The sequence below is a fragment of the Epinephelus lanceolatus genome, chromosome 18, assembly GCF_041903045.1.
Source record: "Epinephelus lanceolatus isolate andai-2023 chromosome 18, ASM4190304v1, whole genome shotgun sequence".
In the NCBI taxonomy this organism is placed as follows: domain Eukaryota; kingdom Metazoa; phylum Chordata; class Actinopteri; order Perciformes; family Serranidae; genus Epinephelus; species Epinephelus lanceolatus.
In genome coordinates this window covers 21,600,359-21,624,177 of record NC_135751.1, presented here as the reverse complement: position 1 = coordinate 21,624,177, position 23,819 = coordinate 21,600,359, and the positions used below count along the sequence as shown (strand labels likewise).

The 23,819-nt window shown below is 40.9% G+C and overlaps 1 protein-coding gene across 6 annotated transcripts in view; it reads right to left on the bottom strand.

The window, feature by feature from the left end:
• The window catches only part of camsap3 (calmodulin regulated spectrin-associated protein family, member 3), a 35,277-nt gene extending 13,801 nt beyond the window's left edge, over positions 1 to 21,476 (bottom strand). For 4 of the 6 annotated variants that reach the window (XM_033644880.2, XM_033644879.2, XM_078161408.1 and 1 more), the window contains exons 1-2: positions 20,947 to 21,475; positions 8,578 to 8,840 (exon numbers count right to left, since the gene is read on the bottom strand). In XM_033644880.2, coding sequence (XP_033500771.1) covers positions 8,578 to 8,840; positions 20,947 to 21,079 — 396 coding nt within the window. In that variant the 5' untranslated portion in view covers positions 21,080 to 21,475. Of the gene's footprint in view, positions 1 to 8,577; positions 8,841 to 20,946 lie in introns of all 6 variants that reach the window. The other 2 variants (XM_033644877.2, XM_033644881.2) reach the window with 1 other exon arrangement.
• Between the last annotated feature and the right edge of the window lie 2,343 nt (positions 21,477 to 23,819).

Below are 23,819 nucleotides of genomic sequence, written 5' to 3'. Positions count from 1 at the left end.
ATAGTTGAAATTCCTAAGCATGTATATCCAACAGACATAAGTATACTTGAGAGACCATTTAAGAGCTTTTTCTAAAGGCGAGAGCCCATTAAAATGCACCCCCAACATTATCAGCTCAGTTAGAGCGAGCGCCTTAACTCTATAAACCTGTTACCTCATTAGAAGCTGTGCTCGGTTTGTGCCACGGGAAAACAACCAACAGTACTTTACATGTCTAACCTCCATATTAAGTGCATTTAATTCATACAGACAACTGGCAAATAAATTAAGTCTTGGAATTCATTCACGATCAAGCCCTCCAATTCTTCACCATTATTCAGATTATCACAGTAGCTAGTAAATAAAGTCATTTCTGGTTTTTGAAAGTCTCAGCGGGATCATAGCTCATTAACAAAGCCTGCAGGGCTAGGAAGCCCAGAGGGGAAAATAATTAGCCTGTGAGGTTATTCTATAATCAAATCTTCTCCTGTATATAGTCATTATATTTAATGTATGATCCTTCTATTTTTGTCTCCTGTACCACTTTTAGTTGCCATCCAACAGCAGAACTGGGGCCCCTCTCTCCTCACTATTGGCCAATGCCAACAAGCTCCTTGTTATAATTATCAATTCTGGCCAACAGAGAAGACAAGCAGGTCACAAACAACACATTCCTGTCGTGGGGCCACTCCTTCAATCGCCAACCTTCAGTTTTGAGCCTAATCTGTGCAAATCAGTGCCTGTTCCCTTTAACTAATTACAAATTCCACTTCAGAGGCCAGACATTTTTGCTCTAACCTCTTACGTTGCCCCAGATGGGGGCTGGTGGCAGTCCAGCTGCGTGCATGAGCCCTGTCTGCATGTCTGCCTACTCAACCCTGATGTAAAGTGCTGACCTGGGCAGACCCGGTGCTGGGGCGGGCAGGGCGGGCTATGCCAGCAAAGGCTTGTCAGATAGCATTGGGCCGAGCTCTGTGGATGTGCTGCAGTCAGTCACCGGGAGCCTTTTGGCCCCGACTGGCCTGCCCTTCCAACGCTGTTGCCAAGACTAGGGCTGCTGCTTGTGTGTCTGTGACATGACTTATCTGTTAAGTGGAAATGTTTGCAGTACAGAAGGGGACAAAAGGCCCACTATAAGGACTAGGGCCTCTCAGAGTTAGCCATAATCTGACTGGCTCAGAGTAGGGCTGGGTGATATGGAGAGAATCAAATATCTTATATATTTTTGACCAAATACCTCAATATCAATATTGTGATGACACAGTAGGGTTGAATATTGGCGCTTGAGAGTTTTTAATAAATAATCTTCAGTAATGTGGAAATAATGACTAGTGGGTAAACATAAAAAATACAACAGTTCAAAAAGTTCAGAAAATTACATCCTTTTACTGTAATGCAGCCTCTAAAACCAGGAAAAGACAACACTGTTGATGTTACAATATCCAAAATCTAAGATGATATCTAGTCTCATATCACCATATCGACGTATTTTGCCCAGCCCTAATTCAGAGCAGTATTAGTAATGAAAACACAGCAGGGCTAGGTACAACTTTCATGAGATCATATATTAACTTTAATTGATTTTATGTATGTATTGTATAATTTTAAAGAACTCTACAGTCCTAAATAACAATTCTGACTAAATCTAAGTTAGTGTTTTGCATGAGTTCCTCCTGATGCAAACAGACAAAACACATCTCTTTGTATTCAATATCTATTTGATCTTTTTTTTTTTTTTTTAAGGTTTTTTTTGCATGCATTTGCCACATACTGACATTTCCTGGCCACTTTTTTAGGTACATGTACACAATTTAATGCAACAGCTCTGCAGCATATTCTGCCTTTACAAAGTAACCTAACCACTTTAAAAATAAATAAATAAATAAATAAAGTGGTCAACGATATACTTATAACTGAGGTCTTGGTAGTGGCGGTGTTGTACTGAATTGCATTATATTGAAATCATTTCTAATACAATAGAAACACTTGTTCTCAACATAATGCAGTCATGTTCAACTACAGCCTCAATAAAAAGTACAAAAAACACGTAAAACTACTGATTACGTCCGACCCTCGAAGGTCAAAAGTTTGAATAATTAGGTGGAGACCCCACAGTTGACTGAGATTGAAGTTGAGCAGTCGTTTTTTTGTGTGTCATTCAGTGTAAAGTGTACTTCTCGGGACATTTCAGTCCACAGACTTAACTGCTGAGCAAAGGCACCCCACTTTCACACTACGTCTCAGTACAGGCAGCTGCAGACCCAGACCCAGGGTGAGTCTGACTGAGACGGCGGAAGCTGCTCTGAGAAAGAGAGGCTTTGCCTACTCAGGCTTCAAGATATCATTATCTTCTGCCCTCTGCTTAGAAAATGTGAGTTTACAGCTCGCAGCAACTTAGTACAATGTAGTCTCCAGCTTTTGCTCACTATCTAGTGTCTTGCATGCAGTGGCTCAGTGGGCTAACTTGGCTTGTTGATCATATTACATGAACATCGCATCCACCCTGAATGTCCTGCTGAACCCATTCAAACTCTCAAACTGGGAAAAAAGGAACAAATAGTTGAATATTTAAATGCAATTCGGCTGACTTAATTCTGGGTTTGGTACAGCCCTATAACTTTCACCTCTGTGACAGTGTTCAAACTAAACATTATTATGTCTGTAATGGTAGAAATTATGGCTGGGCTGTTATTGAATTGCATTAGATTTACCAGCATAAAGCCGCCATTGAGTACATGTCAATGTTGCATATCAATACTGAAAAAATACTCAAATAATGTAAAATAGCTATCAACCATTTATGTTCACAGATCTTTGAGGCCTGAAAACAAAACAAAACAAAACCCAGACAGCTGCTAAATCGTGTCAGTAGCTGTTTTAAACACTCAGAGTGATTTAAGGTAGTCACATACTTTTGCATTGAGCCACAAAGTGTAATCATGGGTTGGAGCTACTGTTAGAGTGTGAAAGGAGACAGGATGACGGAGAGGAAAAGAGGAAATCAACAAGAAAGAATGACAGACCTAGTGAAAGTGGCCAACCCTGCTGTCACGCTGTACAGTAGTTATTCAGGAGGAGAGAGCAGAGAGTGATTCATGACAAAAAGTGCAGAATGAAAGGGGAAGAAGGGGGGTTGCTAGTGGATTTCCCATCGCAGACCCAGGAGAGCTCGCTAAGCTAAATCACAAGTCTCCCTAATGAGAGGGGAGAGAGGAGCAACTCATGAACACCCAGCACAGAGCCTGCCAGATCACCATAACAACCAACCAGCTGACCCACAATGCATCTCAACACAAGCCTGACCGCAGCTCCGCTCGGTGCCCCTGGCTTAGCACTGGCTCTCTGCTCGGAAACATCCGGCCAGCAAACAGTTAGCACCCCTCAAACTGATGTAACAGAGAGAGGGGAAAAATTAATACCCCGTCAATTAACCCCATCAACTCGAAATATTTATGGCTCTATTTGGCAAATCTGCTTGCATAACCCCATCAACAACTGAGTCAAACAAAGACGGCAAAGGCATCTTGTGGATCATTAAGTGAGATTATGATGAGGGCAAAATCTGATTATGTCTGAAATATGACTTAACCCCACCCCCCACCCCTGCCTGGTGCCTACTGAGGGGGAGACAAACATTGGGATCAGGCAGGTCTGGGGCCCAGCTGGGGATTTAGACAGGAGGTGCTCTCAAAGCTCATGGTTATATGAACACTGATATGTATCAGAACTGTATGCTTTTGCAAAGAAATCCAGTCTAGAACAGCTTTACACCAAACTCATTTAACATACAGTAGATACATTTAATTACAACTCCACATGAAGTTCTCATCAGCGAAGGCCCAAAGCGAAACAAATGGTGTAAGATGATGGTTAGCGTTTCTGATAGTCTGCCACTTCTGTTTTCAACTAAGCTCCTGACTGATGCTCACTTGACCAGAAACCTGCCAACACAGCAGTATGATTTAAGACAAAGTGTCAGTGCCTATCCAAAACCAACAGGGGACCGGGAAGAGGGTTAGCTGCATTATGGCTACATGACTTACTTTGTCACTGTGGGAACAAATGCTTCAATACATATCTAGTGTTATCAATATCATTACTTCAGAAATGGAAAACTATAATTATACTACTGTCTCAGCCAACAGGAAATGTAAGAAATGACTTGGATGTTGTGAGACATGTTAGATGCATGGTGAGTAAGTGGTCATCTCTGGCGTGTCATCCAATCGTGGATGATGACGTTCAGTCTGCATGGCAGATTATCTCTAATCTGGGCTGGGCCACCACCAGAAGGACAGTTACCAGTAGGGCACATACACACACGCACACACTCCGCAAGTAGGGGATGGAGGCAGCCGGAAGCTCCATTGCTGAGCCCTAAGGATGTGCCACTACAAAGCTTTCCTTTTCGTGATAACACTGGCCTGTAAAGATACTGGTGCTTAGGTTGCAGAAGCAGTGCTATTGATTTACCAGGGTTCAACAATAAGGACCAGGGCTAGTAAAATGCCACATCAGGCAAGTAAATCTAGCAACTCAAGTGGTAAAAAAGAATTAAATATGTAGTTTTTTTCTGGAGCTGGTGATGGAAGTAGCAAAAGAGTGAGCCATCTTGCTTCCTTCTCATTTTTGTTGAGAGCTGCACATGTGCAGCAATCAGGCACTAGCGAGAAAATGGCGGCGGGTAAAGACAAAGTTTTTTAGCAGAAGGGCAAGCAAGCATTTCAATACCCCGGGAAACAGGAGTTTAGTTGTGTGGTGTTAGAGTATGTCTCTGAGGAGAAGGAGGAGTGTCATAGCATTTTGCATTTTTAGTATACAAGAATGTTTGTAGCTTCGCATCCATGACACACTGTGTCCTTGTTCTGATTCATTTACTTAAATAAATTTAAAGATGACAATTAACTTCAGTCTTTGTTATTAATTGATAACCGCTATTAAATACAACAATTTCTAATGGGGCAAGGAAAAACTGCCTTTGAGCAAGTAGATTTCTGACTTTTTCTGAACAAAAAACCCTGCTTACTGCTTTACAAATCATCAGTACTTATCTATCTGTTGCATTAACCAAATCAATGTACCAACATTTCCTTAAAGGACCTGTATGTGATATTCAGAACATTACAACATTATTTGCTATGTAAAGATTAAGTGGAGTAAGGAGCAGAGAATGAAGTCACACAGCTCAAATGTTCTTCCTGAATATTTTTGACTGTAACTATTAACTAAGGAATTTCAAGGTCTAGAAGCGGGGACAGACAGCTGAAGCTTCTTCATCCTGTAGCAGAAGCGTACAATCTGATGAGGAGAATGATTACTGTAGAGCGATATTATGTGTGTTAGGTGAGCTATGATGTGTCTGGTTTTGCCCTACTTTGATCATAGCGCAGACTGTGTAGTTTTATAGAGAGTAAGCCACTGGCATTCTCTTACTGATGCTGGTGCAGCAACCACAGTCAGTACCAGGATCTTAATGTGTTAGAGTAAACCTGCATCCATGGATTTGTACATGAGCCAAATTTCACAATTACCAGCAACAAAAATGTAATACATGTGGTGTATCTAAAACTACATGAACAGTGTATTGCTTGACATATATTGACTGGCGACGACAGGCATGACTCAACATACTTTGATGTACATGCACTATATGTTATCGCCTTGTTTGCTACGGATATGTGGAGCTTTAATATACAGCAGTGCTGCAGCAGATTGCTGCTGCTCCAAAGCCGTTTACTGGCCAAGACCCACATTGATGCGCCATCCATCTAATGCTGCTGCAGCATGACCCACTTTCTTTACTTGCCACACTGTAGCTACGCTGCCAGTCAGCGACAGACAAGCTTAGAGAGCAGCCGAACAGCGACTGGAAGGCTCACAGTCCAAAGCAGCAAACAGCAAATGCAGCATTAACAGTAACAGCCAAACAGCCAAACAGCCAACAGCCAAATAAGAGTTTAATGGTTCGGATTTACAGCTGAGACGGTGCATGGTCTGACCTGGAAGCATCACTGCACTGAGGTGCACACAAGCAGACAAATTCATGCACATAAACAAATTAACGCAACACCATGCATGAAAGAGGCCCACTGTGTCATTAAGCCATTATTGCTGGTGCTGTAGTGATGATGATGCAGTCATTATTACTTAACTACACATTTTTAGTCTTTTATGCTTGTGTTTTCTTGCCACTGAATGCCTTGTTGGACTTTTGGTGTGATATGACACATCTGACCGTGCATGTGGTTCATTGTCAGAAATCCTTCATGAGCAATCAGGTATGCACTTCTGTCTACAGTCCTGTGCATACCCCTGGTAGAAGGATCATATGTCATCACATTCAGTGCAAAAGGAGGGTGCATGTGACATGCTTTAGGCTGTAGATTAAAAAAAAAAAAAGACTAAACCAATGCACCATAAATACAACAGCACTGAAAATTACATAAATGGATGGCCAGTGATTGAAATACATACTGAGACTTACATGCACACTAATATTCCACTATTATTCGGAATTTGATGCATGATGTATTTTCCGTTTAAATATTTAGGGCCAAATTTAATATAAATATTAAATTTGGCCTTTTTCCCGAATTTAGCATTTTCCATTTAAGACATGTGGAATATGCCGGTTTTATTTGGGTTTATTTGGGCATTATTTAGACATGTATACAGCACATTCAGAAAATGTGTCTGAGTTGGGGTTTCACTGCAGTTTGCAACACATGGCCTCTTATCTGTTTACATGTGGCTCTGTGGGTTGTCACGGACGTTGTACACAAACCAACTCGCCAACAGTTCACAAGGATGGTGAGGAAATGCATGCATAAGTGCCCATGTTTTTGGTCAGCTGGAAAATTGTGGCTATTTTTGCACACTACAAAAGACTTGGATATCAACAGGTTTTTGGATAAGCACAAACATCACAACGCTGACCCTTTCAAGAGGGTGGCTGAAGGAAGGAAAGAGGGAGGCTGTGTTTGCACGGAACAAGAAGTCCGTCATTGGTAGGTAACTCTGAAAATATATATTTTGACGCAAAGAAGCAAAATGACAAGCTGCTTTAGCTTTTCCAATTCTCTATATTTTTACATGATAAACGACATGTTAGAGCACGTTAATTGGAGTATGCATGGCTAATGTTTTTTATTAGCCATGTTAACAGCTCGGTAGGAATAATGTCTTTTTGGAAAAAGGGCAACAAACTGACTATTTTGTGCATGTAAACATGCTCACTGTCAGATTATGCCTCGTGGAAAAAGGGAAAGTACAGCATAAGGCACAACACTAGTTAAAAACAAATAGAAAGGAAATCCCCTTGAAAGGAACCGTCACTGTCCACAGCTTTCTTCCTGTGCTGTGTCTTTCATCATTATCTTTAAACAACCATTCTCACTGCTTCCAAAGTACAACTCTACCAGTATTTACAAAACTAGATATTGCTATACCACAACTTTAAAAACCAACATCCTCCAAATTCTCATAACACCAGACTCTACTGCACATGTTCACACAATGTCTACACTAATTAGTTTAGAAAATGTCACAGATGCATGCACACCTTTTCAAGCATACAACAGTGATAATCATCCCAGCAGCACCAGCAGTGCTGCACCTGCTGCAGTGGCCAGTACACAGCAGCAGTGGAGCAAACAGCTTTCACCGAACAACAACACTCTCCGTACAGATCCCTGGAGACTCCCTCCTTAGCCTTCAAAAAAAAAAAAAAAAAACACCTGTGTATGTGCATGATCCCGTGTAGCCAGGGAAATGCATTTGGATGCCACTTTTTGAGGAAGATAATAACCTATATAGAGGGAGCTTTTACAGGAATGCTTCAAAATTGAGTTACAGTGACTTAAATGTTCCATCAAACCTAAAAGTGTCCCTCCTCTTGCAGTCTATTATCATTCCTAATTTGAAAATAAACTCAGTTATCTGTTGCTTTTCAGACTGGAGAATTTAGGACTGTATTGAGTGTGTACTACAGAGAGAGAGAGAGATCCATTGTCAAGGGCTAAGAGGACAAACCAGTTTCTCTTGATTTAACTCACTGAACCAGCCCAGAGGCTTCTCTCAACACAGAATCTTAAGTTTCACGAGAACTGTTTAGCTATTGTTCTGATCTGGAACGTCTATTGAATCTAGACTCTCCCTCCTCCTCACACCCTGGAATTAAAGTAGTCATCCCTTGAGTCACCATGACTGCCCTCGTCCTAGCAGCTGGATCCACTCATCCTCTGGGATCAGCTGGGGGCAGTGTGAGGAGGGGGTAGGGGCAGGATTGAATGAGTGGGGGTCTTTGTGATGTCCTTTAATCCCTAGAATCAAAGCATAAACAAGCCCCTATATCAACAACCAAGCCCACTCGACCTCTTTTGCTACAGACTCCCGGATAGCAGAGCATCTGGTTCCACGGGAGGAGACTTTCACTCCTTGGGGCAATAGAGAAATAGGATGCGGTTTCTACTCAAACAACAGTTCTGACATTTCTTTGAAACAATCCTCTCAGGCCACTACCAACAACACTGACTGCCAGACTAGTGTGGCGTCAACACCTAAGTGTTTACTGTTCCCATAGCCAAACCATAACGTTACCATTTTGATGGGTTTATGCCGGAGGTCTGCATCAGTCACTGGTTTGTCCTGGTCTTTGGAGACTATGCCTCTCTGAGTGAGGAGCTGCAGCAGGGCGACATTATCTTTGGGCTGTGCCTCGGCTCCGGTGACCCCCAGTAACAGGCTGTAGGTCCGGCAGTAGAGCTCCGAGGACTGCAGGAGGCGTGTGACTGGCGGTTTAAGGTGCTCCTGCTCATACTGGTCACAGTAGAAGGGGTCACGCAGCTCTACAGGGACGTTTTCTGCCAAGGGACAAAGACATACAAACACAGTTTGATAAGTTCCTGGAGCAGTGGTGCTACTTGAGAACTGTTTGCTATGATGATTTGTGATCCTGTATCTATTTTTAAAAACACTGTAACAATATTTAACTGTTTAGATTTTTTTTTCCTCAATCTGTTTACTTAAAGAATCCCGCAAGCACATTTATTTAATATTTTTACTGATATAGGCATATTTTAATTCCTTTTCTCAGACTGCACAAAAAGGAGTGCTATGATGATGTTGGATGATACGAGGGCTGTGATAAATACAAATGCAGATCCCACTGTTCTGAGTGTAGACAAAAGTACACTTTTTTAAAGCATACAGTGTTGTTCTCTTTATACTATTAGATTTAGAAAAAATACAGAATCAAAATACATCGTAATATACTAAATCATAACCCCTTTATCGTGATATGTATCATGAAGCCAGATTCTTGCCAACACAAAGCGTTAATGTGTAGATGTATAAATAGAATGAAGTTCCATATGTTTTAATCTTGGCCCGTTCTTCAGTCAAAGATCATCTTGTGTGTGTTTTACTGTCGCTGGCGTGGAAACCTGCAGTGTGCCAGGTTTGGTGGCAGATTAAGACAACTGGTGCATACCCTAGAGCTGTAATCATATGAGTGAGTAGAGCGGAGCAAGCATCAAGGTCAGTGGGGCATGCAGAGCTCAGAGGTTCACATCTGCAGATTACAAGATGCTCCGTCCCTCGTTCCTTCACTCTTTTTAAAGCCTTTGCTTAATTTTTGTGCAAAGCTTCAGTGAAAATTGCTCTTACAGATCTCCGCAAAGACGAAGTAAATCTCACAAGCAGAAATAAGCAACCTGATTAAAGCCTGCAGCCTCAAAACTATGAAGAGGCTTCAAGTCTACTTGGCCAAAGTTAATGTTGACTTACCCCTGTACAAATTGTCTTATTTATTAATGGTTATCAACCAATCCCACTTGATCTGCCAAAACATAGTTAGAATTTAACACCACCTGACTGAACTCCTGTTACAAGGATAACTGAAATGTTGGCTTGCACAGCTCACAAACTTTGTCTTTACTAGGGCTGCAAAGGTGAAACTATAGCAAGCTGCACCTTGTCAAAATAAATCAAAACCTTTATGACTGGACCATGTGGGAATTTAATTTGAAAGGACAGACACAGGAAATGGCCACGCTCAGCAGTCAGACAGGAGTCATGTTACAAACGAATCAGAGCCAACAGATATCTTTACTTTCTTCTGTAAATATTCAGTCTGATAAATACGGAAAAGTTGATCATTTTAGTGCAGGGCTACCCAGAGCTTTACACCTGTCCCACAGACGATAGGCCTACACACTTATAAACAGCACCTGGAAGAAGATCAGCTCTGCACTCAGGATTTCAGGTAAATAGGCTATACGGTGCTTGTTAAGCGACCTGCCGCAGCGCTCTTAAAAGCTGGCACAAAAAAGGCACAAGAGTAGTGCCAAGAGCCCGACCTCGCATTTTCCAAGCGGTTAAAGACACGGCATGTGTACGGCCCCTAATTTCGAGGGCTGGTACCTGAGGTTATTCCACAGGCTAGTTAATAACATGTTGGGAAGGATATCCAAAGTGTGGGATCATTTTGAGAAGTTGAAGGACAAACCCTAGGTGATATGTAAACTCATCTTCATTCGTCGACTACAAACATGACGTATCATCTGAAACACGTAAGCAGCTACATGCCCATTAGCCACTTAGCACAATCATTACTGCTTTACCGACAGCGTCATCAACAGGCGGCTCGCTCAGTGTGTGAAGTGCACTGGTAGATAAAATATAGGCCTATATTAATGAAGGTTCATTAGTACGGTTTTGTATTTCTCTGTAATGTAGCACAGTGTTAACAATGTTACTGATACTATTCTTTCTCACACCTTTAACTCAAACCATTGTGTTGCCCCGCCCAAAATGTATCATTTAATAATTAAATTAACATTGGGGCATCGGTGGCTTAGTGAATAGAGCAGGCACCCCATGTACAAGGCTGTTGCCGCTGAAGCCCGGGTTCGACTCCAACCTGTGGCCACTTCCTGCATGTCACTCCCCATCTCTCATCTCTCTCCCCCTTTCACACTAAATAATAATAATAACAATTAAATTAACATTATAAACATATGGGCGACTAGTCGACTAATGGCCCTAAATGACGACTATTGTTCAACTAGGAAAATTCTTAGTCAGGGGCAGCCCTAGTCTTTACCCACCGCCATTTTCTCGTGAGTGCCAGACTGTTACAGTGCATGTTAAACTCCATAAAAAACTATGTGCTGATGAATTTTTTTTTGTTCCGCTTGCCCAATTGAGCAAATGAGTTGCTACATTTACTAGTCCAACATGGCATTTTACCTGCCCCAGGCAATTGGGCAATCCTTATTGCTGAACCCTGCAAAAGCAAAGTAAAAAACTCAAATTCTGTCTCATCTCAGACAAGTAGCGAGGCAGTGTGCTGCACCCACTACAAATGACTAGCTGAAATTTTTTAAAGAATCTGTTCAAACTGGTCTTAAAGATCGCAGCAAACATTATTCTAAAAAAACAAACGCTAGACACACCCTCTGTGAAACTGGTTTTCGTGCATCCAGACTAAACCAGCAGCAAACTCAATAGCGTGTGTCTCTGTGCAAACACACTGGAATAAGCGTTAAAGGGCCTTTGGGAAAAAAGTTGTCGTGCTGAAATACCAGCAGTCTGGCTGAAAAGAGAGCAGAGAAACTTATGAGTGCCTTAGACTAAGCCTAACAGAGAAACAAAGGGGTTATTACAAGGGAGGTGTCACTGTGTTGCTGTATCATTATAACGTCATGTAATGGATCCACTGACAGCAGACAACAAAACAAAACGCCCAGCTTCAGAGGTCAGACAATGCCCTATTCGCTCTCACTCTCACTCCACGATGACTATAGATGTCAGACAATATTGTCAGTCACGCCACATGGCGCGTTTTGTTGTAAATATGCTCCCGTGTGTCAGAACAACAATGCTTACTTTACTGCTGTAAACACTGAGACACACCCACCAAAATGTACACCTATGGCCATAGCTCAGCGTATTTACATAATACATGTAAAAGAAAAAGAAAAAAAGTCTTCCCACGATGACGTGTTAAAAAAAAATCTTCCCCAGAAGGCAAAGCAGGATGCAAATGCCACAACTCAGCGAGATGTGAGAGATCGATATGAGCATGATTTCCCTATGAGACAGTCTCACCATGAATGATGACTTTGTGTCACATGTCACAGAAACAAACCCAGTGCAAACTTCCAAAACTGTGTACCTGCACAAAAATAGCACCAATTACAGAATAGAGCACACAACTACTGTTAAAAACCTAAAGGGAATAGGAGGTAATAAAAAGGTTGACCGGTTAACCCTTAAGTTAGGAGTGATCTCCCTGCTTCACTCACCTGTGCTAATAACATGTTAATAAACTTTTGACTTTTGCCTTCTTACTCAACAGCAGATAAGCACTGACCCTATAACCTGTGAGAGTGACAGAGCGACTGTTGCTCCAGTTTATGCAAACACACAAGCTTGTGTTTTTAATCTAAATACTTCCCTGGAGGTCTATTGATGCCAACGTTATGGAGAGATCACATTCCTGTTTGCTTGGGCTTTGTTACATGTAAAGTAAAGAGGTTCGAGCAAGCACACTCTGGAGATTTTAACCAAGAGACTTAGTATTTTTCAACCTGGACCCTATTTTCTCATGTTTTGTGTCTATGTGACTAATGGAAACAGCATTTGTTAAAAATTGGTGAAGTACTGAGCAAGAGTGCTGCACCCAGCAGCTGCAAACAGGCTGCAAATTAATCCTACGGGCCTAAGCGCAACGTCAATGTTTGTCGACAAAAAGTGCTTGTTTTTGCGGTGACAGCTTCAGATTGTCATCATAAATGTCTGATAACATTATGGAAAGTGTCACAACAGAGAAATAAAGCATTTTCTTTACCTTTTGTTTGATCTGATCTGTTTGTTATTGTGTCAAACCAAGTCTCACTCAAGAAGGAGTCACATTCTGCCATCTCACGAGAGCTGTTGTTGAGTTGTTACAAGAAGACAATAAACAGACCACATCTATGCTAAAAAATGTTTATTTTGAAACAGGGTTTTAAAACGAAAACAGTCTCTGTAAACACAAGGGTTTTAGCACTGTTTAAGAAATAGTCTCCGTCTATATGACCGCATGACCATTCACGCGCACTGGGCACTTAACGATGTAGACAGGAGGCAGACAGTCTACTATGCAGTTGGTTGCTTAGTTACAGACAATATTACAGAGAAGGCAAAAAGTAAGACCAGAGTTTTCTTTGCTTGGACCAACGAAGAGGGGGAACTGTTCATGAAAGCAACATAAGTATAAGGCGGTCAAAGAAGCAGAGCACATAGGGTGCCGAAGTTATGCCCCTTCCAGTGAAGCTCATGGGACCTTAGATCGGAAAAAATATGAATGGCAGTGAATGAGGAGAGAAATATTATCTTTTGGTCCCGTTTGAGTTGTGACATGAAATCCAAATATGTCGTTAATGAATTTAAAACATAAATTTTAAGGTCAAGAAAGTCATACTTTGTGGTAAAACTGTTGAGATATAAGCTTTTGAAAAAAACGTAATTAGAAAAACTACACAGGAGGCGGTCGCGTATGTGACGTCATAGCCGTGGCTCGCTTCCAGCAGCTTGGAGTGACTGCAACCTGGCACAAAACACACAGACATCTTCGATCATAAATCGATTAACCATAAAACAGTGGAATTTCAGCGGGGAGGCCAAGCTGCAGGAAGCGAGCGAAAGCTGTGACGTCACATACGCGACCTCCTCCTTTGTACTCTTGAGTCTAATTAAAAAGCTTATATCTCAACAGTTTTACCACAAAGTATGACTTTCTTGACCTTAAAATGTATGTATTAAATTCATTAACAACATATTTAGATTTCATGTCGCAACTCAAACGGGACCAAGAGATAATATTGCTCTCCCCATTCACTGCCATTCATATTTTTTCCGATCTAAGGTCTCATGAGCTCTACCGGAAGGGGCGTGACTTCGGCACTCTATTGGGAGTTGTTGCAAAGCTACAGTGGACAGTGACATATCAGAGTGGTACCAGGAGCATTATCCATCACTGGAGAAAGCCATGGCAATAAGAAACGATTGGCGCTACCTTCACAAGAAGGATGAACTCACAAAAGGTATGAAGGCCTAGTTTTAGTGTTTTGGCTTGATATGTTGTGACCGACAAGACCCAATTGGGAAGCGAATATGGGTGTCTGCGACATCATTTTAAATCTCTCTGCTTCCACACATCCAGACTGAAATGCACCCTGGAGTTTTCAAACTAAAATGGGGTCAGCAGTATTTCAAAGATCTTGGGTTTTGAGGTTCCAAAACACCAGGGTAGTGTGAACTCTCAGCATGAACGAAACAATAGTTACGCATTTTAAAATGAAAACATATTAGTGTGGATGTAGCCTGCCAATTTCTCTGCAGTAGCGCTGCACTATTATTACACAAAAACAGCCAAGAAAGACCACAGCGCCATTTCAGTAATGAGCTCATACACACAATATTTAGTTATGTTAAACTGCATTAGCTATTGAAATGTACAGTGGAACCGGTGCAGCTTGCCATTATGGCTGCAGTCAGTTGAGCTGTGTTAGCTCCTCTCTGTCCTGACCTGCATTGCTTGATCGCCTGCTGATAACAGGAGCCATGTGTCCTTCTACTTCATTGACTGATTTAGCCAGCGTGCTGGTCATGTCATAGAGATTACCACATGTGTCTGACAGTAATCAACAGACAGAGAGCAGCGACAATACATCCAAACAAACGCTGGTTGAAATCAGCCACAGTTTAAACCAAGCTGGCTCCTTTGGGTAAAAAAAAGGTTCGACAAGACCCCAACCACGCACCCCTTCTCACTTCACATTTAAGTGGAACAATCAGCATTGGATTTCAAGAAGGTTGTCACAGTAACAGTGCACATTAAGTGGTTCTCACTGTTAATAACATGGCACAGCGGTTTGCAAAACCTGCTGGATTTGATTTGAACTGTCAGGCTGCTAACTCAACACAGATGAAATAATTAAGAAGAGCTCAGATATCGGTTAAAAATCCATTGGTGACATTCATTTTCTTATTATGCCACTTCTGGAGAACATTTTACAAATGAATAACTCAGCATTCATGTGTTTTGATGACTGTTGGCTGTGGGGCTATAAACATCCTGATCATGTGGTGGGAAGGATCAAACACAGATGATTATCCACTCTCATTTTTAGAACAAAGCAGGTACTGTGTGGTTGCCCCAAAATCTAGCAGTGGTGAGGGGGGCTATGTTAAAACCCTGCCCTACATGTGACCACTAGTTCAAAGTGAAATGCTAATGCCAACATAAACACCACAGCTTAGACGTCCCGGATTGTAGGAGATTGTCATTGGACCTGTCTACATGTTAAGACTGTATTATTTTGTTTACAACTAAAAGGGAACTAAGAGAGCTCAGGCCTCTACCAAGGCCAAATGTCCTTGGCAGAAGGAAAAATAGTTTGTGTATCCTCCCCGTGACTTAGATCCACTCTGAAACTTAATGGGTTCTTCTTTGAACTGAACTGGAAACATAACCTCCTTGGCAAAGGTAATAATAACCCTGCCCAATATCAGAATATTTCATCAGCCAGCTGTAAAACATACAATTTTGCATTTCTCAAAAATAAACCTTCTCCCCGCAGACAAAATAATCGTGCAAATTAAGATGCACATTTCCCAAAAGAATGAGTACAAATCTGTACCTGCCTACCTATTAGTAGTTGAGGAGTTTTAAATCAGATCTCAAGAAATGGCTGTAAAATAATTTGTAGGTATACTGGCTTGTAAAATGTACAAAATCCTCAATAAACTTCAACTGCAGCTGCAACTGTACCATTCCCTTGGTGAATGGCTGAAGCTGAGAAATATACATATACATGCATGCAGTTCAAAGGTATACTGTGCAGGAATTGTCAACTACTGTCTGTAAACAGTATCAGTAGAGAAATTAACAGCCAACTTGGTGTTTCTCCTCGCTCTATTTGCATTTTCTCAGTGCTGTGTCCGTGATTTCTGCATCCTCTTGGATACATGCTGCTTAAAGTCTGGTACCTGGTCACTACCTTTTTATAAAGTCCCGACCTCTCCTGCACGCTGTGCCCAGGAACATCCCGAACACAGCAAAATAAAATGAGGCCTGTACAATGAGTCTGTACATTGTATTTTAGGAAAACCCTGCATAGAATACCCTTAACAATGCTTATGTGTTTGTGGAGTTACAGCGATTTACTGGTTTCAAGGTATACTGTGATATAAAAGTTGGCCGTTGTCATACTGTGTACATTTGCTCATCTATGATTTGGAATAAAAAGTGCAGCTGGACAATGAATCCCTTTACTTTAGTTATTTTCTAAGGGGAGACTTTTTACACATACTTTGAATAAAAAAATGGTTTCAGTTTCAACTTCGTTTTCATTCCTTTATGGGTCATTCTGACTGATAATACTTTCTTTCTGTAATACTGTGATAACATGAAACTGCAGTATTTTCTGAGACTGCTATCGTACCATGAAAATCTCATACAGTTGCAACCCTGTGTTTCATTAATGAACCAACGTATGACATTATGTGCTCAGAGGAACAAAGCATACTTTAAGCTCTACACATCAGGCGTCTCTCTTCTCCCTATACATTCAAAGGTGCACTTACCATGCATATGCCATCCCTAACAGCCCTGTGTATCCTGTAACACATCATCACAGACAGTGCTCTTGTATTACATCAGCAACAGTAGCTTTAAATTGCATTAAAGGTCCAGTGTACACAGGAGCACATCCTATAGACAGAGAAAGCAATTACATTATGGGTGCTTGGGAGACTAACAGGACAACCTCGGATGACAAAGTGACAAAGTGTGCAGGATGCATTCGTCTTGGTAAGTATTCGCCTTTCAAAGCTTATTCTGACCTCTGACCTCCTTGTGTGGTGCAGCAAATGCTTCTCTTACGGCAAAGTATCACATTATCTTAAAATACACTGATACACTCTACAAATCAGTATCTGTATCAAGGGTTTTACCCAAGTCTGGAAGAGTTTCAGACAGTATGCCAATATGACTTCCTACCTATTGAGTAAACAGAAAGAGCAAGGCAACATCCTCCTCAGGTCCTTGTCCTTTGTTGACTCACCATAGTAACAAAGATTGGGAGAGGATGAGTAATCATTCCAACAGGATCTCAGCGTGATCTAAGCAGCTTTGTAGCTAGGTGGAGCTAATTTGCTAAAGAAACTCACGTTTTGAAAGAATGCGGGTACAAGGCAGTTCGGTTTCACTCTGAGAAGCAAAAAAATATAGGCGAGGATACCGAAGAGACTGACGACCATAACAGGGAATGTGACTATGATTTACAAACAAGCAGAAATTATATAAGTAGTGTTAACGAGAACTACAAACAAACGAATTTGCTTATGCATATGGGAGGACAATTTAAAAGGTAAAAACCTGAATAAAAGAGGAAAGGCACATTAAATCCAGATACTTCTGCATTCCAGGGCTCACTGAACAGTTTGGTGAATATGAAAATGACGTGAATAAAATGCTACACCCTTCTCAGACACCTGATCTCAACCCAGTTAAACACCTATGGAAGATTCTGGAGCAACGTGTGAGACAACTCCGTTCACCGCCATTTCCATAAGACCAAGTTATATAAACTTTCATCTTCATATTACTGACGTCTGTCTCTGATGGTTTCCTTATGTTATATCTTGCTATGTTTGCTTTTCTTTCTATCTGCTGTACTCAGGTACATATATAAATAATATAAATATATAAATGAGGGAATATCTTGTGGTCAAATGTTGCTCATCCCTCCAACAGAGTTCCACAGACTTGGCAAGGTGCACTGAAGCTGTTCTGGAGGCTCCAGGTGCCCTGACTCCATACTAACACACTTCATGTTGGTGTTTCCTTTTATTTGTCACCCATCATATCATCCTTATAAACATGTCAGTTTACATGAACACCTTACTAAAGCGTACAAACCGGTGAATCAAGACTTTCTGGTCTCATTTAAATGCAAAGGTACGAGTCATTCTTAAGTGATCCATGAAGTCATCTGTCTCAACTACAAGGGCTAATCATTAATCATCTTGAGACATCCTCGCCTAACCACTTTTAATTCTACTAGATGGAAAACATATATTCTTAAATTGCATGTCCAGGGTTTACAAAAGAGACTAAGACATTGTCTTGAAATAATCTGCCAAATATCTACCATGCAAGTCTTTACATACATATAGCCTAATAAACCCAGATTCCAAAAAAGTTGGGATGCTATGTAAGGCGTGGATATAAACAGAACACAATGAAACACATTTAATGTTAAAACTGATAAAACTTTGCTTTCTGCATATATACACTCATTCTGATTTTGATGCTTGCAACAGGTTCCAATAAATTAGGGACAGGGGCATGTCTACCAGTGTGTTGCGCCACCTTCTCTTAACAACTCCCCGTAGGCGTTTGGCTTCTTCACGCATTACTACTACAATAAATTACTACTGGTGGTACTTTTCTATTTCTTTATCAGTGTGAATGTATTGAGTTAATAAATCTACACTGATTTATTGAGTTAATACCAATGTCTGATCTATATTTCATATGAATAGCTGCATTGTAAAAATGTGTAATGGGAACAATTTTGACATGCTGAATAGTTATTTTCCCCACTGTATGTCAAAAGATTTGCAAATCATTGCCTTCTGTTTTTATTTACGGCGTACACAGCGTCCTAACTTCTTTGGAATTGAGGTTGTAAATGTGCAAAATACGAATATCCATTTATGTGCCAAGAAGAGTAAAATTGTATCTACAACATATATGAACTATAAATGGTGGGGAGGGGGCAGACCTCTACCAAGGCCAAATGCCCTACCTCGTGATGTTAAAGGAAGTAAAAAAAACTGTGTGTATCCTCCCTGTGACAACAAACAAACAAACAAAACAAACAAAACACTGGTGGTAAACGACACTAACCAATTACAGTATATTAAAGCATGTAATGAGGTTTCATGCTGGTTCTTAATGTTATTATGAAACTCCAAACATAATGTTACCAGGCGGATCAAACAGAGTCTATAGGCAACGCCCACATTGTGTGCCACCTATTACTAGAGCAAGGAATTGTGCGGATGGCATGATCTCCTTTCCTCTCATAAAGGATGTTTCTGTGTTAAGCTATAGGAGACAGGAAAAATAATCACAGAAGCTCTGTTCTTTGGCATTTGGAAAAACTGTTAAGGTTAGGCACGGCTGTTAATTTGCCTTTTTTTGGAGATTAATTATACTATATGGGTTTGGTTGTAGTGAAGACGAGGGTCACAATTTGTATGGACTTTGTTTAAAACAGTATTTTCTGAACTGGTTTTCCTCGCTTCTAGCCTTAAACATTTTGGTGCTACAGTAACATAGGTATTCCAGTCCAAGCCTGTAAGCAGCTTTCGGATTATCATGATTGCACATGGACTCATTTTAGGGTAACCTATATAGGGCAAGAGATCCTTTTTGATTGACATTTTTTTGACATCATTAGGCCCTTACAGGCTCCCATAGAAGCTACTGTCTATGTGAAAGTCCATTTTGCATTGCAAAGACTCAGAGATTAAAAATGTCGCCTATTGTTATCATTAGGTTAATTGACCTGGAAGAGCCGGAGGACCAGATGACCCGGTCTGGCTCCTGCTGTGCTATCTGTTATTCTGCCCAGCTGAGTTTATGGGAAAACGTGATGATGTCATCTTGACTTTGCAGTACGGCTGATTAAGCCAAAACTACACATGAACACAGTCGTGGTCCTTCCTGTATCTTTGCATGGAGAGTGACTTTGACCAGAGGGCGTGGTTGAGTGGTGCTAAACAGCAGCACACAGAAGCTGCAGCAGCCTCCAGTCCTGGACCCAAGGCCTGCCTGGGATTGTGAAACACACAAGTCAAAAAGAGTAAAGCCAAAACTGAGTGTGTGATTCAAACCTTAATCATTAACCTCCAAATGAGTATTTATTTACATCCACATCCCAGGAATGAGTATGTGTTTAAGATTAGTTGGACAAAACAGTGCCCTTTCAGACTATTGTGTGTGCTCTTCTGGTGAAATAAAGTTAAAATGAGAAGAAAAGGGGCACGCCTCTCTCAAACAGGACTGTTTCACTGTCCTCTTCGTGAGATTTAATCTTTACCAGATAGGACTGTAAAACAAAGAGACTTGCTATCACCTCAGGGTCAGGAGCTGACGCTGTTCTTAGACAAAACCTTAGGCAAAACCATGTCTTATGATTCGTATGACAAAATTATCTTCTTAGGTGGGTGTGTTTTTGCATCATGGTGGCTGGATGGGTTCTCACAAGCGCCTCTTGAGGTTTGAGGATAGTGGAAGAAACCCCCCTGTCAAATTGCTCAAGGATTTCAGTCTTTTCACTCAGTGAACAATGAGTCATTTCCATGCAGTTATTTGATCCTGGTTATGAATTGCAGAGGAAACTGGTGCTCATTTGGTGCTACTGGGGGCTGTCAGAATGATACTGGAAACCATCTACGCCCCATGTGCTGTGTCTGTGTAACCGGATTAAAAACATACCCAGCAGCCTGCAATTTGTGTATGAAGCCTGGCGGCTAGAAATACGACAAAATGGGTTAGCGTGATAAGGCCTAGGGAGGAGGCCCGTTTCTCTGACACACACACACACACACACACACACACACACACACACACCTATAAAAATGTGACCACACATTGAGGGAGAACAAATGACATGTGTCAGAGTGACAAAAACCGTGCATGCCCCCCCCTTTCATATGCTGCTCTTTGTGCTGAAAATCGCTGAGCTATACACACAGTGGTTTCCCTACATGCATGTGCTTGTCGCAACCCTGCTGAGCAAAATCCAAATATACAGCCGGTCAACAAAAGGATGGTGGTCTGCATGCGACCTTAACTAAACAGCATTACAACTCACCAGGCCCGCAGCCTGAACTCAAACCTACCTGCACTGCCGTAGGACTTTGCCAGTAGCCATCCGACACTTGCGCATATTTTTGCTTTAGTACAGTCATACAAATCCAATGGCTTAATGTCTGGGACCACAAAAGTCTTCCTCGTGTTGGGAGAGTCCACCATAGCGAGTCTGTAAAAAATGGGACGCGGTGCTGGCAGAAAAAACGCTACAAGACAGTATAAAAATATTCAAGCAATCATTTTTAGCTGACTATTCCAGCCGACAGGGGCTGCTGGGAATACGAATGTGGGTAAGGGTTGTGTCGGGAAAATATCCGCCCCGGAGCTGCTCCCAAGCCACTTAATGTCCTTTTCTTTGCGGTTTTTGGAGGCGAAGTCCTGTTAAATCATGCCTTGCGACCAAGCAAAGCCCCAATCCGCCGGGTTGTGAGTGAAAACCGGACAATTCCCCTCGTTTATGCCCTTATTCGTCCGCATTGCTGTGTAGTCAGTTCCCTGAACGCAGCTCCACTGAGAGCCCCGTCGATGACTGACTACCAGGTGCTCCACACTGGCATCACTCACTCATCCCGCCGGCCAATAGGATTTGAGCTCGGGCAAAGGGGGCGGGATCTCCCTGTGTGAACACGGACAGCAGGTGGAGGTGTGGTGTAACTTTTTCTACAGGTTCATCTGGCACACACACACAGGTTAACGCCTGAAGGGGCACCTTATAACTGGGAACCTCTGTACAGGGTCTGTGCCCAGTAGGCCCCTTAAATAATCCACCTATGTCTGTTTTAATTTTCAATTCATAGAAAGAGCAGGAGAGCAGTCAGTACAGTACACAATGTGGGGTACAGGGAACACACTGTTTTTAAAGTCACGTGTATTGACATTTTTTGATCTGGTCAAATTTAAAATTGCAATAATGATTTTTAATTACCCTTTGAAACCTGAGCGAATTGGCTTGATTTTATTTTTCAGAAACTTGGATAGAAGGCAATAAGAGATTCACGAAATGGACCGAACACTGGCAAGATGTTAAGTAAATTTAGTAACCCAGAAATTACCCATAAATAAGCTATTTTTATAAACAAACAAGTACCTAAAAATAGTCAAAAAAGAAAGATAAAAAACAAGAAAATTACCTAAAAAATAGACCAACAGAAAGATAAAAAACAAGAAAATTAACTGAAAACAGACCAAAAAAAGATAAAAAAACAAGAAAATTACCTAAAAATAGACCAAAAAAGAAAGATAAAAAAAAACAAGAAAATTACCTAAAAATAGACCAAAAAAGAAAGATAAAAAACAAGAAAATTTCCTAAAAAATAGACAAAAAAGAAAGATAAAAAAACAAGAAAATTACCTAAAAATAGACAAAAAAGAAAGATAAAAAACCCCAAGACAATTACCTGAAAATAAGCAAAGAAGAAAAGTAAAAACCCCAAAACCCCATAAAAATTACCTGACAAAAATTGCTAAATATTAAATTAAATAATATCTACATCTATTTTCTGTAACATAATTTTAGATATATTTAGAACATGACATTTCCCTTGTTATTTGATAATTTTCTAATAAACCTCATTGCTTGCAGTTTTTGTACTGGAAATTATCTTTGGCATAATTTTGTTAGTTCTTCATAGCATAGACATGGATTTTAGGGAGGTGATGCAGGTCAACATAAATTGATGCATAAAAATCTGGGGGAAGACCCTAAACCTCCCATATCACGTGTACCTCAAATGCTGAAACAAAACCTATGCCCTTACTTCATAGTTGACACTGTAACTTAACTGGATGCTGTCGGGCTGGTTCAAATAAAGTGGTGACTTGCCAGGATTTTATAGTAATGCTGCAATACTACAACTGTCACTAAAGTCACTACAACTGCATCCACCTGTGTAGTTCCTGTAATGTCTGCATTTACATTTAAAAAAGTTTCTCATTTTGGTTCCTCACACTTGAAAGCTGGAAGAATCGCGGTCTACGTTGTAGTACAAGAGTCGCAGACTGTAAAAATGTAGGCTTTTACCTTTGTGATTTCATTATCTCAAGTGGATGACCCTGGTTCAAAACCTTTCAACATCAGCCCCGCTGCACTGACCTGGGCAAACTCCATCAGCCTCAGGGGTGCTGCTGTAAATGACCCTGACCTCTGACCTCATGCAGATGAAAAACAAAGAAAAAGCTCAGACCTAAGACCACTGAAGCACCACATTATTGATTTTTGGAAAGCTATATAAAAGACATTTCTTAGCTTTTATATACCAGAGAAATAAGGCATGTTCAGAAAACAGTTACTGTACAGATACGGACATTTAAGAGACTGTCATAACCATGACAACGTGAGGTAGCCTCAAGTAAATACTGCTACATTTGTCCTGAAATCATATAGCCACATGCAACATATACATGTTTATTATTCCTGTATTTGTTCTTCTCTGTTGCCCAACAGCATGAAAGAAAAAAAGCCAGGCATATGATGGTCACATTATCAAGGAAGGGATAAATTAGATAAGAACTACTTACATCAGCTTGTGATTAAATAATCATTTAGTGTCTAGTATCTAACAGCAGAAATGTCAGAATCCTGCAGATGTGTTAAGCTGCTTATATACCTACTGCACCTTAAAAGTAGCTTGAAGTATATATAACAAAGCTGAAATGAGAGGAACAGAGTAAACATAGGCTACTTGTACACTATGTAAATCTATGCAGGCAGTTTCCTTCAAGTTGTTTTTGAAGTGCTGTTTCCAGCAGCACCATCCACATCGGAAAACAGAAATCTCAAGAGTGCCTCATCACATGATGTTGCTCAAAGTTCCACGAGCACTCCAAGTGCTCCACTGCAGTAACTTTGTAAGAGGATTACCTCTCAGCTATTTTAATCTAATTATGAAAGAAACAATTTCTT